The sequence below is a fragment of the Lepisosteus platostomus genome, chromosome 20, assembly GCF_059453375.1.
Source record: "Lepisosteus platostomus isolate fLepPlt1 chromosome 20, fLepPlt1.hap1, whole genome shotgun sequence".
NCBI classification, from domain to species: Eukaryota; Metazoa; Chordata; class Actinopteri; order Semionotiformes; family Lepisosteidae; genus Lepisosteus; species Lepisosteus platostomus.
The window spans coordinates 4,216,418-4,229,179 of NC_142630.1; the positions used below are offsets into that span (position 1 = coordinate 4,216,418).

Genomic DNA, 12,762 nt, shown 5'->3' on the forward strand with positions numbered 1-12,762 from the left:
CTCTAAATGTAGTAAAACAGGATTTTGTCCAAAAAGCCAAATGCATCACAACAGCTTCAGAACAAAGATCCAACTAAAACAAAATCATGTAGCTGAAAACAGAGGGCAGCAGAAGAAAGCAAAGCTGTGGCAGCCTCTCATTCAGGTTTAAGGTGAGGTTAATACACATTAAAAAGAGGAAGACTGGACACACAGGACACCTGCAAAAGGAACAGGAAGCAGCAGAGGTCAGCAACGCACAACTATGAATTACAGGTACAGTACCATCAGGGCTGCCACGCTGATTTCACTCTGCCCTGCCTATACAATACCATCGCTGGATTTCCTGCACAAACAACAGAGCCAGTCGTTGTTAACTGAAGTGCTACTGGCATGAACTTTGACCGGCTTGGAATAGATTGGACCTAAGAAAAACGGCAGGCAAAGAAACGCCACAATAAACTAAACACGGCAGCTTCCTTCCCCTGTCATATACGTTTTTTGAAGCTTGCCGGGGTAGTATTTGGCGTCTAGTGAATACAAATACGCATTTTTCAGCACCCAGCTCACGCCCCCTTTGTTAACATGGTTAACATGTCCCGTAGCTCTGGGACACTAATATTATCAGACACTGACCTTCTCTGTGTTTTCTTTTGTTTTAAATAGACAAAATAACATATTTGAAAAAAGGCAAATGACATGCAGTTTATTCCAACAATGACCTCCAGCTGTGACGGCTCCCTCAGGTATCAAGACACTTTCAGTCTTTTTAACTTCAAATTTCCTTAAACCCCACCACCCCGCAGGTAGCATCAGCGAGCATCCGTGTTAAAAGCCCAGCTTGTATCGGTGCGACAATTCAACCTGTAGCTATTTTTTTTTTCAGCAAAGCTCTTTGATAAACCCTCTAGAAATCATGTTTTGTTAGAGGGGGGCGGTTCATTTTTGGTTTTAAAAAAAAGTTTAACTTTCGTCTTTGCGGATTTTTACAGCTCATCTTTTCATCTTTGAGAAAAGTCAAGCTTTCCAAAGAATTGTTATTGCTCGACTGTTCTGAAGAAGAAGAACAAGTTGTTCATTTGTAATGTTAACGTATGTGAAAATGTATTTCTTTGCCAAGACCTTTCGCCCCTCACGTTGACTTACATGAAAATGTTTTTTTTCTTCAGTTCTTATCAGACTCAACCCTCCCAGATATTGCTACTGTACTTATCAGACCAAGGCATCATTTTTGGAAACAGAACTGAAACACGGACTGGCAGCAAAGCATACCGAGCTTTTAGCACTGTTGAATCCTTTCAGAGAGAGAGAAAGAAAAAAAAGTCAAATTAATTTTATTTTTAATTTTATCAACTGTGAGATCACAACGCTGCGATAAAGCGTCGCACATTTTCTAGGCAGGAAGGACTTGTCAAACAGAGACCTAGCCAACTGTGAAAAGGCGTGTGGGAGCGCAGTCAGCGAACATTACAGAGTTAAAGGGATAAATGAAAAAGATCCAATTGTAATCGCTATCGCTAAGTGAAATCAGCTCTCTGCGTTATCGGAAGGCCCCATCTTTTGGAACCAGAACTGAAAAAGGCAGTGAAAATGCAACGCCAGCCTCGGAGCAGCCACAGACAGAAAACAAATAAAAATGATCCAATTTTAATCTTTACCCGGGCTGCGATCAGATCTGAGCTTATCTTTCTTTCACATCGTCTTTTTTTTCAGAGAACAGTGACGTTTTCAAAACAGAATAAAAGGAAACTGGAGACGCAGATCAACTGTGCAAACACTAACATTTATATATATATATATTTTAAAAAGCATTACAAATGTTGGGATAGGTACATCTTACCCCCACTGACTGCTTAAATAAAAACCGCTTTTCAACTATCGCCAACAGACATCTCGAAATGAGACTGTAGTGAAGACCGATCTTAAAAGTAACTGCGTGTGTGTGTGTGTGCCTGCGAGCCGAAATTGAGAGTCTAATAATATATATTTCAGATGTTATTACATTTAGTCTCAAACCAGATTATCAAAATTTTGCATCTGTGATATTGGAAGGCAACAGGCTGGCTTTTAATAAGTCGCTCAGCACACACACACACACCCGCGCTAAACGAAAACAGCTCTCCCACTGAAGCACGGTAACTTATTTCTCCCTCTCCGTCTACTATTGATCTAGCTCAAGGTTTGGCCAGAAGCAGGCACTTTTATTCCCCCTGTTCTCTTTGAACTAAATGCGTTTCACCGTCAACTCCCGGGCGGCTCGGCGTCCTCGTGTGCCGAAACTTGTTTCAGGAGTTCACACTTCGCTTTCACACGCCGCCGTCCTCCGCTCCTACCAGCCGTGCAGCGCGTATTACCAAACCACACCAAACGCCCGGACATGGACAGTACTCGAGGGATCCAGCGCACAGCTGTGCCGACAGCTGGCGGCACGGGGGTCGCGCCTGTTCCCCAGCGAGACACGGAGGGCGCAGGCAAGCGAGGCACCCAGCCAGCCAGCCCGTCTCCCGCTGGCGCCGGCCAACCCGGCGACCACATCCCGGGGCGCTGCACGGACTCGGATCAGGAGGCTGCCTGGTATCAGAAAAGTGTGGCAACTTACGTTTGATCTGCCGGGGCTTGCTCTGTTTCCTCCGGGACATGGCTGTTCGGTGTGCTCGGCTCTTCTCAGAAACTATCAATCAGACGCAGCGCTCTCGGCTCCCCCCCAATATCCGCATGTCCATGCACTTTGAGACTGTTCGGTACCTGTGGACAAGCTCGCTTTTACTTTTACGGCTTATTCCCCTGCTGCTGGGCTCCTGCCTTCGCTGCAGTCCACACGGTAGGTCCGCCCCTTAATTGTTCTTCTTGACGGGAAAACCAGCGGAGGACAGTGCCCGCGCAGCGTGCTGTTTACACTGGTCTTATTATTATTATTATTATTATTATTATTGTTGTTGTTGTTGTTGTGGCTCCTGCTGTTACCGCTTCACCACACTCCCGGTGCACTACAAGCGTGTAGTTCTTGAATGGGGCCAAAACGCCTCAAACGGTGGAATTGATGTGCGCTGCAGGCACGGCCCCCCGCCCCGCCCCCTTGCGAGTGACGTCACCCCCCCTCCCGCAGGTTTCATACAGCGGTTCCACACCGCGGCGTCCACACAGCTCCGCCCCGGCCTCCTGCGAGTAAGCAACACAGCTCCCAAACCACACGGCCAGCGGTCGGGCTGGGAACCGAGATCGCCCAGGCGCCGCTGGAAAATAACCCCTTAGCGTGGCTAAGACGCTGCTGGATTCCCGGAAGGGACTCTCAAGTGAAATATGTGATCCGAAAGAGAAAACGGGCCCTACCCTTGTGCGGTCATTTTTAGAGAACCGAAATAAAACTACAGGACGTGTTCCCGTTAGTACTCGAGTCAGTGATGCCATGGGCGACACTATTATTAAAAGGAGAACATCTGCTTCAGCTGCTTGTGTACGTAAATGAACGCTAATAACATCCGCGACGATACCTTGTAAATGTGGAGTGTCAGCTACAGCAAGTGACGAGGTTAGGATTAGATTTCCGCTCATCTAAAACTTCTACTTTTATGGGAGTTTTGGAATTCAGAATAAGACGGTAACATGCTTGCCAAAACGCCGGTGATAAAAGTATAAATATACAGTACATGTCTATTTGTGATACAGTCAATATTAATAGAACATTAATGAAAACAGAATGCAGGGCTCTGACTCATTTGCATTTGCCAGTGATTCACCGATGAAGTCTCTCAGGCTGTTGGTGAATTCAACGAAATCTGCATTTTCTTATCACTGTTTTTTTTTGTACTTTAACAAGGTTGACAAGCTACATTCCTTGACCGCTGTCCACACAGTCAGGCTGTAATGGATTCCTGAGTGTAATTTCCCACTGTGCATTTTGGCCATGACCTCTTCCCCACCTCCCAGAACCAACAGACAGGAGCCCAGCATGGGCGATCTCTGCTCCACGGCTCACCTGGAGCTGGTGGGGGGGCTTTGATGAGGCACGTCAGACCCATGAACATTTCACTCCTTACCCTTGGCAACAAAGATCAGTGTTAATGGGTTCTGTGCGAAACCTAGGACCCAAACAATGATGGTAATGCCCAAGGTATGTGGAGACAACATTGCTAATGTCACTGCAATCTGTTTCTTTGGAAACTAAAGTGCAGGTTTTATGCTGGAGCAACACACCAGACTCTGTTCAATTCTTGTTTTCTTCAAGCATACTCTTTCTGTAAACTCGTAGTTGTTTTCTTTATTAGCAGGTGCTTGTGATTTAGTAGCAGGTGCTTTTGACAGGTCCTCTCGGAGCAGCAACACAATTTACTCTCTGGTGCTGGTTAATATTCACTAACTGCTATATTTTGGAGACATACTGTATCGATGCAGCTTGAACGTCTAGACTTTATTAAACATTAATTTAAAACATTAATGCGTATTATAAAACGTTTGTGGAAGATTGATTAAACCCAGTAATAATTTTGGTATGAACCTAAAACTCAAGCTCAGTGCAGGGGTGAACTTAGCATCAGAAAGTTGGATTCATTTTGAAAAGACTTCAGAGCAGGCTGTATCTACCCCCCTCAAGGCTCTAATGTTAGAGGAAAGGGTCAGTAAGGAAAATAAAAGCTTAGTCAAACCTGAATAGAGTATGGCTCTGTGCGTCTAACGAAAGCCCTTATTCTTTATAATGATTAACAAGCTCACTGGGGCAGTGCATTGATCATTGTCAAAAATCTCTTTATAAACCTAGTCTACCTTATCAACTCTCAGACCAATAGTTCTGTCAGCTATCAGTTATTATTGAACACCAGTCCCCAGGCCTTTTCATCTTGATATCCCATCACAGCTGCAGATAGGCCAATATGTATTGATTGGTGGACTTGAAAGTTAAAGGACAAAACTTGATAAACTGTTGTTTTTCTGCAAAAGAACGCAGATTAGGAGCTGATTAGTGTTGATCAATGGCCCAAGATTGCATCAGAAAAAGTTTTCAGATCAATTTGTTTAAAAAATGATGTTTTCTTTTCTTCAAGTTTCCATGTATAATGGAGACCTAAAAGTAAATATAGTTCTTTGATAGATGTAGTATTTTTAGCTTTAATGGCTTATTTTAGATTTTGTTTTCCTGTGCATGGTGTGTTGTGAATGCCCATAAAATTGGTCAGATTTGATTCAGTGTTCTGTATTTAGCCAATTCGATTGTTGTATCTAATGTGTACATTTATCCTGTTGCTTTATTAACCTGGATCAGGTAATAAAACACATTTAAAATTTTCCTACAGCATGCATCATTATGAACTGGTGTAGAAGTCGTACTAGGTGATACTGTAAACCTTTATTGTTATTTCAGGATGCTCTGAACATACTGTAATGACAGCTCATGATATACTGTACTGTACTGTTTTATACAGCATATATACTTGTAGTAAAGAGGTATATACATACTTAAAACTTTAAGTATGTATTAAATTATAAGTAAAGTAGGGACAGGGATGTATGTGTGTGGCCATACAAAAAAGCAAAATGAGTTCATGATCACTCAGATAATACCTAGAATATATGCCATGGGATTTGAAGGCATATAATCTTTTCATGGGCTTAGTCATATTTCCTACATGTCTCATTAAAGCTAAATGTATCCATCCATTCATTTTCTAACCACTTCTTCCAGTTCAGGCTTGCAAGGGAGCCAGAGATGTTTCTGGCAAGCAATGGGCACAAGGCAGGATACACCCTGGTCAGGATTCCAGTCCATCACTGGGAAAAGTGACACAAACACCAGGGCAGTTTTTCCCGGAAGCCAATCAGCTTACCAGGAGGTATGTTTTTGGACCATGGCAAGAACCCAAAGCACCCATAGGAAATCCACGAGGGGAACATACAAACTCCACACAGATAGTCCCCCAGGTCTGGAATTGAACGCAGGTAACCAGTGTTACCAGGGAGAAATGCTGACCACTGCACCACTGTGTCTCCCAACTTTACATATGTTCATCATCATTTTTTAGATAAAGAACAATAGCAGTAGAAAGAATACTACAAACATTATTACTATTAATTCATGTTCAATCTGATTGGCTAATAACACCATTGCAATTTATACTTAATTGAATAGTGTACTGTTTTAGATTATTCTAAAGACAACACTGCATAGAGTGCTCAAACAAATCTAGATGATGTGGCATACATGTAATACAGAGCTGCAGTCTGCAAGAACAATACAGAATGAAATGCAATACCTGGTACCTCAGCAAAAAGCTAGAGGACTAAAATATACTGAACTTGAACATAGCACCAATTAAAAAAGGAATAGGGAAATGAGCTTGTGAATTAATGGTATGAAAATATTCACTCACAGCTTTTAGTACAGAGTCCGGTCTGACTGGTTAGAGAAAAGTGCTGACACCCTTCATCTTTGGCTACAACTACCATATTTTATATTAATGTACAATGCCACAAAGGTTCAGAAATACATTTTCCCTCCCAGGCCTAAAATAGTTAATTCACTAGAAATTCCACTTGCTAAAATGAACAATTTCAGTCAATTTAAAGGAAACTTCACTGTTAAATATAGGATCCTCATTAATTTGATCAATGACACTGTTAGAGATGAGTGATACAAATTACTATGTCTATGTCTGTAAACCACTGTTACAGTATTTCACATTCTAATTAAGTGAATTCACAATATTTTTATATTTTATATTAATATTATATTACAATTTGTTTTATTATTATAAGAAAATCAAGCCATTCGGTTGTTTTACATATGTTCCATATTATACCATTCAACCGAGTTCAGAAAGCAAAATCTAAAGTAATGACAAAGAATATAGCGAGAATGTATGATGTCGTTTAAAATTTAGCATTAAATTACAAAGTAGATTGTGCATTCTGGCTTAATGCGATGCTATTTTCATAGTATTTTTTCCATATTTAGAATCGGAATAATTTAAATATGATAATAAAAAACTGAAATCCTTCGACAGTCTTAGACGAACTTGATCTGTGAACTGTCTTCATATGCAGTTCGTAAAGCAAAGAAGTAAGAAAAATGGTACAGAGTCCTCTAGTGGTAGTTTCGTATATTGTAGTCTACCACTATTTAGCTGTGCACCGCTAATTAAGAAATCAAATAGTCAAAATACAATTACTACACATTTTAGGGCTTTCGGAGAAAGCAGAATTCTGATTATTAAGTACTCTAGGGCCCGACTGACGTCAGTCCAAAAACTGAGGGGATAGCAGGGCTGTGCGGAAATGGTAGAATAACATTTGTAAATTTTTGTTTCATAAACTCCGATAACCGACACTTCTAAAATGGTAGGAATCAAAGTAACATGTTTAGCTTTTTGCGTAAATACTGCAATGGAAAGTTTAAACGTTTAACACAACTTAAAAGTAATCGAATCTAGACACAAGCATACTTTCTCTTTTCCTTTCAACGGTGTCCTTAAGGAGAACAAATCCTGTTAAATGCGGCATTATCGGGTTCCCTTTTCCCTTCATCTTCTGTTATGTTTTCATGTCACTGTTGCAATTTTCACCACTCTTCCCCCAACTACTCCCTAGCTCTAATTTTTTTAGAGCTAATGATTTCGTCGGCGATTGAGTTACTGTAGAATTTCAGTTAACTGTAAGGGCATTTCTCTAATTAAACAAACCAAGAATTGTATTTTTATATTATTCCACACAGGTACAGATATAAAGGCTTTATTTGTCAGCTTGCTATTGTCTTAGAAATCAAGCGTGTGTTTGACTCTCCTATTTCTGTATCCGTCATCTCTTTCTTGCCTTTTTTTTTTTGGTCTTATTTGCTTATCTTCTTAGATTTTTTCGAATACGCACTAACACAGAAGATTTAGGACAGAAACGGCCGGTAAGAACGGGGCAGATTAGGATTGCTCAAATTGTACCTACTCCGAGTGCAATTCCTCCGACTAACTAAATATACGAGCAGATAACCATCTCCTCTTCACAAACAAGTTACACAAAACAAATGAGGAAACCATCTCAGAAATATACCTGGAGCCTGATATTTTCTTTTTTAAGGGTGAAGACTGTGCACCTGGGGGCACAGTGTGTTTTCTGGTACAGTAAATCAACCTGAAGTATTCGTCATAGAATATTTTGATCTTTTTCAGGTTATGTGCATCTAAAAGACATTCATAAGGACTAAGCATTCTGTAAGCCTCTCATCCAAGCAAATTAGTTCCAACCCTGTATCTGTAAGACCATGCAGTGATTCTGAATTATTTGAAATGCAGAATTGTATATACATTACATATGTGAAACTCGAAATGCATATATATTAACACATTTGTCATCTTAACTAAATAAAAGTAACTATTTGAATCCCACACAAAGAAATCACAGAACACAAACATCGTGGTCTCCAAAAATTCAGTAAACTGCATTGTTTCCATCATAATTTCTGCAGCATTCTAATAGAGCTTGTTTGGTTTTGAACGGTCAATTTAAATACATTTAAAAGTTAAATGGATAATTTACAGTAACATACATGGATTTCTGTTTATGGGTGCCACAGTGGACGCTAGCACTGGCGCCTAACAGCGATCACCCTGAGTGTGATTCTGTCTGGAGACCTGTCTGTGGAGTTCACAAGTTGCCCCAAGTGTGAGTCCCATGAGTCTTCAGTGGATCATCTGGCTTCTCCCACAGCTCAAAGACATGCAATGTAGGTTAATTGACATCTTTAAATTGCTCACTGCGTGGATATGTAAGTGCATTGTTCATTAATGGATAGATAATTTAATATTATAATGTAATAATCTAATCTAATATCATTATACCTCAGTCAGCATTTTAGTAGGATTTGTATTGGCATATATCCAATAAACCACCTCTCCCTTAATGGTAGCACATTGTGTTTGATGACCTATTCATTTCTCACTCTCACTTTGCTGTGATTCAATTATATTTAAGTGCACACATGCGTCCACAAAATGGTGCTTTCAGCAAGATTTTAGTTTTTTCTTTCCTCTATTCTCAACTAAGGGATGTTTATTACCTCATAACGTCTCAGAGACTTCTGGTTTTATGTGTTGTGCTCTTGTCTTTTTGCCCTGGACTGTTTTGGAAGGCTCGAGAGACTCCTGCCTGCCTCGTAAAAACCCCATACACCAGTAAGAAAAGCTGTGCTGTAACCTGTTCCACCCTCTGTGCTCCCGTGGGCTTTGGCTTCAAGGATAAGGAGTGAGGGACAGCCCATCAGCGCAGCTGTCCAGCAGCGAGATAGATGTGGTGCAGACATTACAAGGTTACGTTCTTTCCTTTCAAGTGAGCTCAAGCGCACAAGCTGAAGTCTCGTAACATTGCTTTAGCATCCTGTAGCTCTTGTGAAAACATCTGGCATATCTCTTTTTTGGCAGTCCCTTTCACACCTGCTGGAAATGGGAGATGTGCTGTACCACAACAGGTTTGTCTGAGATTCTTGGGGCCTTAGGGATGATAGAAATACATCTACCTTGTACTCATTTCAAGCTGGAGGGGAATGGTTTTATTGTAATAGTATTTTGACATTATTTGAAACGGGGGGGCACCGTGGTACAGTGATAAGCATTGCTGCCTCACAGCTCTTGGTCCCTTGTGTTCAGTTCTTGGGGGGCTGTCTGCATGGAGTCTGAATGTTTTACCCGTGTTCACATGAGTTTCATCTGGTTGTTCTGGTTTCCTCCCACAGCCCACAGCTGTTCTGGAAACTGGCTTCTGAGAAAATTACCTCTGGTGTGAGTGCGTGGGGGTCTCTGTCCCGCGTCCCATTCAGGGGGCACCCTGTCTTGTGCCCATTGCTTGCCGGGACAGGCTCTGTTTTTTTACATCTCACACTTCACATTCTGCTGGCTTCCATTTTACACGTGGTGGAAAGTGACTGGTGCCTGTTTAAATGTTGCCGTTGAAGCTGTTGACCTTTTCGCTGTAAAAATGAAAAATGGAAAAGCATGCGCTTTCCAGATAACAACCTGATCAGCAACTTCATTAATACTCGTCCATAACGTCAGCTTGTGCTATTGTTTGCCTTAATCAGTCTTGATACAGGTTGACATGCACCTGAAATGGTGCCAGAAGAAGCCCTAAGGGCGATTGGTCCCAATTAATATTCTACACATCCCTATAATTGCTCAACTTCATCTCATCTCAAAAAGGCTCGCTTGCAGTTTTGTTCTGTTGGTGCTATAATGGTTACTTTGAATGAACATACCGGCAGGACTCTTCCCTGACCTTGCAGGATAAGCCTTTACCCACCCAGCCGCCAAAATGAAGCATTTTGAGAAAACGCAGAGTTACAAAATTGTTCCTAAAACTGTGCATTCAATCTTTGTAAAATCAGTATTTCTTCAAAGCTACTGTAGGGAAGCACAGTTTTTGTATGTAATTATTGGTTTGTAATAACCATTTTTTTCCCAAAGCTGTCATTCGAGATTTACATTATCCCAAAATCCTTTTCTTTGTTACTCCGGTTCGTTTGGTTTAATACCGACACTCATCACATCTTTTGCATCCATTGGAGGAAAGACTGGTCTCTCTATACAGATTTCAAGATTTAAGTTATACAAATGTTCTCCTTAGACACTGTAGATTGTGTAGTGGATCTATCATTGGATAATTAATTACAATTTGGCATTTAATGGGAATATGCACAAAATCCAAGATGTGGCATAATCATAATCATGCTCCAATTTTCCCAAATCATATAGTTCTTACAGGTAATTCCCTTTCTCTTCTCCTCTTTAGAGTGATAAAGGGATTCTTTGCTTGTTCGAAGACTTGCAATCTCAATAGGAGCTACTTGACTCCTATTTCATTCTTTTATTATACACAAAGCTTGCCTATGGCACCCCCTGGTGGGCAAGTCTACATCCCCCAGTGCAGAACTTCAGTGGCAAAACAAAAGAATAAATTCCCACAAATTGTAGAAATAGTGCCTGTTAGAGGCTTTATACAAGTCATTAGAAAGTTTTCTCCAGTTGGAATAGGGATTTCAATCCTATACATGAAGACCAGGAACAAAACCTAATTATTGAATTATTAAATGCATCCATCCATTCCTTTTCTACAGTAACTGCTCCATCAAATTCCAGGTCATGGGAACCCAGAGCCTATCCCAGCAAACAACAGGCACAAGGCAGGACACACCCTGGCTAGGGAGTCAGTCTTTTGCAGGGCAGACAGATATAAACACACACACACACCAGGGCCACACCAGAAGCCAATGAACCTGCCAGCATGTCTTTGGACTGTGAGAAGAAACAGGAGCACCTGGAGGAAAGCCCCGCAAACACAGGGAGATCACACTGTACAAACTGGGCCTGGAACTGAATCCAGGGACCCACTGAACCAAGGCAGCAATGCTGACCTGCGTGGCACCATGCCACACTCAGGAACCTTAAATATGCCATCTTACAGTGGTGTTAGAATATTTGAAGATCAACACCAGTGCGTAAAAAACTGAATTTTTATGCCTTTAAATATTTAGACAGGTGCTAAACACAAATCAACTGAGAAGTCAAGCGCAGGTTTGAACTATTCCAAGCCTGGAGGAATTCTGGCTTGCTTCTTCAGGCTCTCCAGGGAGGGTGGCACCCTGAGGCATCCAGGGAAAAATGTAGTCCTGTGACAGGATGTCTCCCTGCCAAGTGTAAAGTGGGGAAACAGTGACTCTGACGGTAGGGACTGTGTCCCTAGACCTTTGTGTACACTCTGTCCTGGGGCATTATGGGAATCTATTTGCGTGCCTAGGTGTGGTTCGGTTTTGGAAAGAGTTTTCTTTTTCTTTCTCCACTATTCCGAACAAGGATAATCATACGCATCATCTAATGGGTGTTCAATGGGTCTCCTCCAGGTGCTCCAGCCTCCTCCCGCAGTCCGGAGACGTGCCGGTGGGTTAATTGGCCAGCGTGTGGTTGTCTGTGCCCCTGTGTGCTCTGGGTTTGACTGGCGTCCCATCTAGGGTGTACCCAGCCTTCTGCTCATTGCTTGCCAGCTCCCCCACAGCCCTGAATTGCATAAAGCAGTTAGTAAATGGATGGATGGAACAGATAGTAGGGTTATAGTTAAGAGAAATGAACTATGTTGGCTGACAGGAATGCAGCTTCTAGTCAATTACAATACAGGTGGAACTTAAGTAAAGTCACAGGACTTAACTTGGAAATACCACAGAGATATACATAATAAGTTTGACATCCCTAGGATTCCCCCCCCCCTACACCGAGTATAAAAAAAAACAACAACAAAGAGGAAGAGCTGAATGAAAGCCAAAGAGAAGAAATGTCAGCCTTCCATTTGCTCTAACATTTCTCTTTCGCTTCTTATATTTAATTATTTCCTGCCGGCTTTATCTCCTCTTTGCAATGCTCGGCCGGATTTAAAAACATAAGCGTTTAGAGCCTCAATAAACAAAAGACTTGGCAGAGAAAATAATTCTATCAATTAATCAAATTAATCCCGTAGTCTTATTTACAACCCCCAGTAGCACAGATTCCAGCGCTTGGCTTGTGCTATCTCTCACTGACAGTGCTTCCAGACATCTTATATAATTGCAAATAGAGGGCCAGCACGGTTTCGTTCTGCAGGTTCATATCCACAGACTCAGAGCTGACCACCTGTGAGCAAACAAAACTTTTCTACACCACTTTCAAATGACCACAGCAAATCCTCATCAGTCATTGGTAAACATATTTCTATTACGTTTTCACACTTCATGCAGTTGCAATTTATAGCTTTAAATCTAAAAGGGCACAGTGTACAGGGACATTG

General features: G+C 41.5%; 1 protein-coding gene and 1 long non-coding RNA gene across 3 annotated transcripts in view; one reads left to right on the forward strand and one right to left on the reverse strand.

Annotated features, from left to right (window-relative positions):
- The window catches only part of zfpm1 (zinc finger protein, FOG family member 1), a 107,851-nt gene extending 104,857 nt beyond the window's left edge, over nucleotides 1–2,994 (reverse strand). For both annotated transcript variants that reach the window (XM_088614271.1, XM_088614270.1), the window contains exon 1: nucleotides 2,579–2,994. In XM_088614271.1, the coding sequence (XP_088470397.1) occupies nucleotides 2,579–2,618 (40 nt within the window). In that variant the 5' untranslated portion in view covers nucleotides 2,619–2,994. The remainder of the gene's footprint in view (nucleotides 1–2,578) is intronic.
- A 150-nt stretch (nucleotides 2,995–3,144) lies between these two features.
- The window catches only part of LOC148644301 (uncharacterized), a 45,491-nt gene continuing 35,873 nt past the window's right edge, over nucleotides 3,145–12,762 (forward strand). The window contains exons 1-2 of the long non-coding RNA XR_015928739.1: nucleotides 3,145–4,090; nucleotides 5,657–5,804. This is a non-coding gene — a long non-coding RNA (uncharacterized LOC148644301). The remainder of the gene's footprint in view (nucleotides 4,091–5,656; nucleotides 5,805–12,762) is intronic.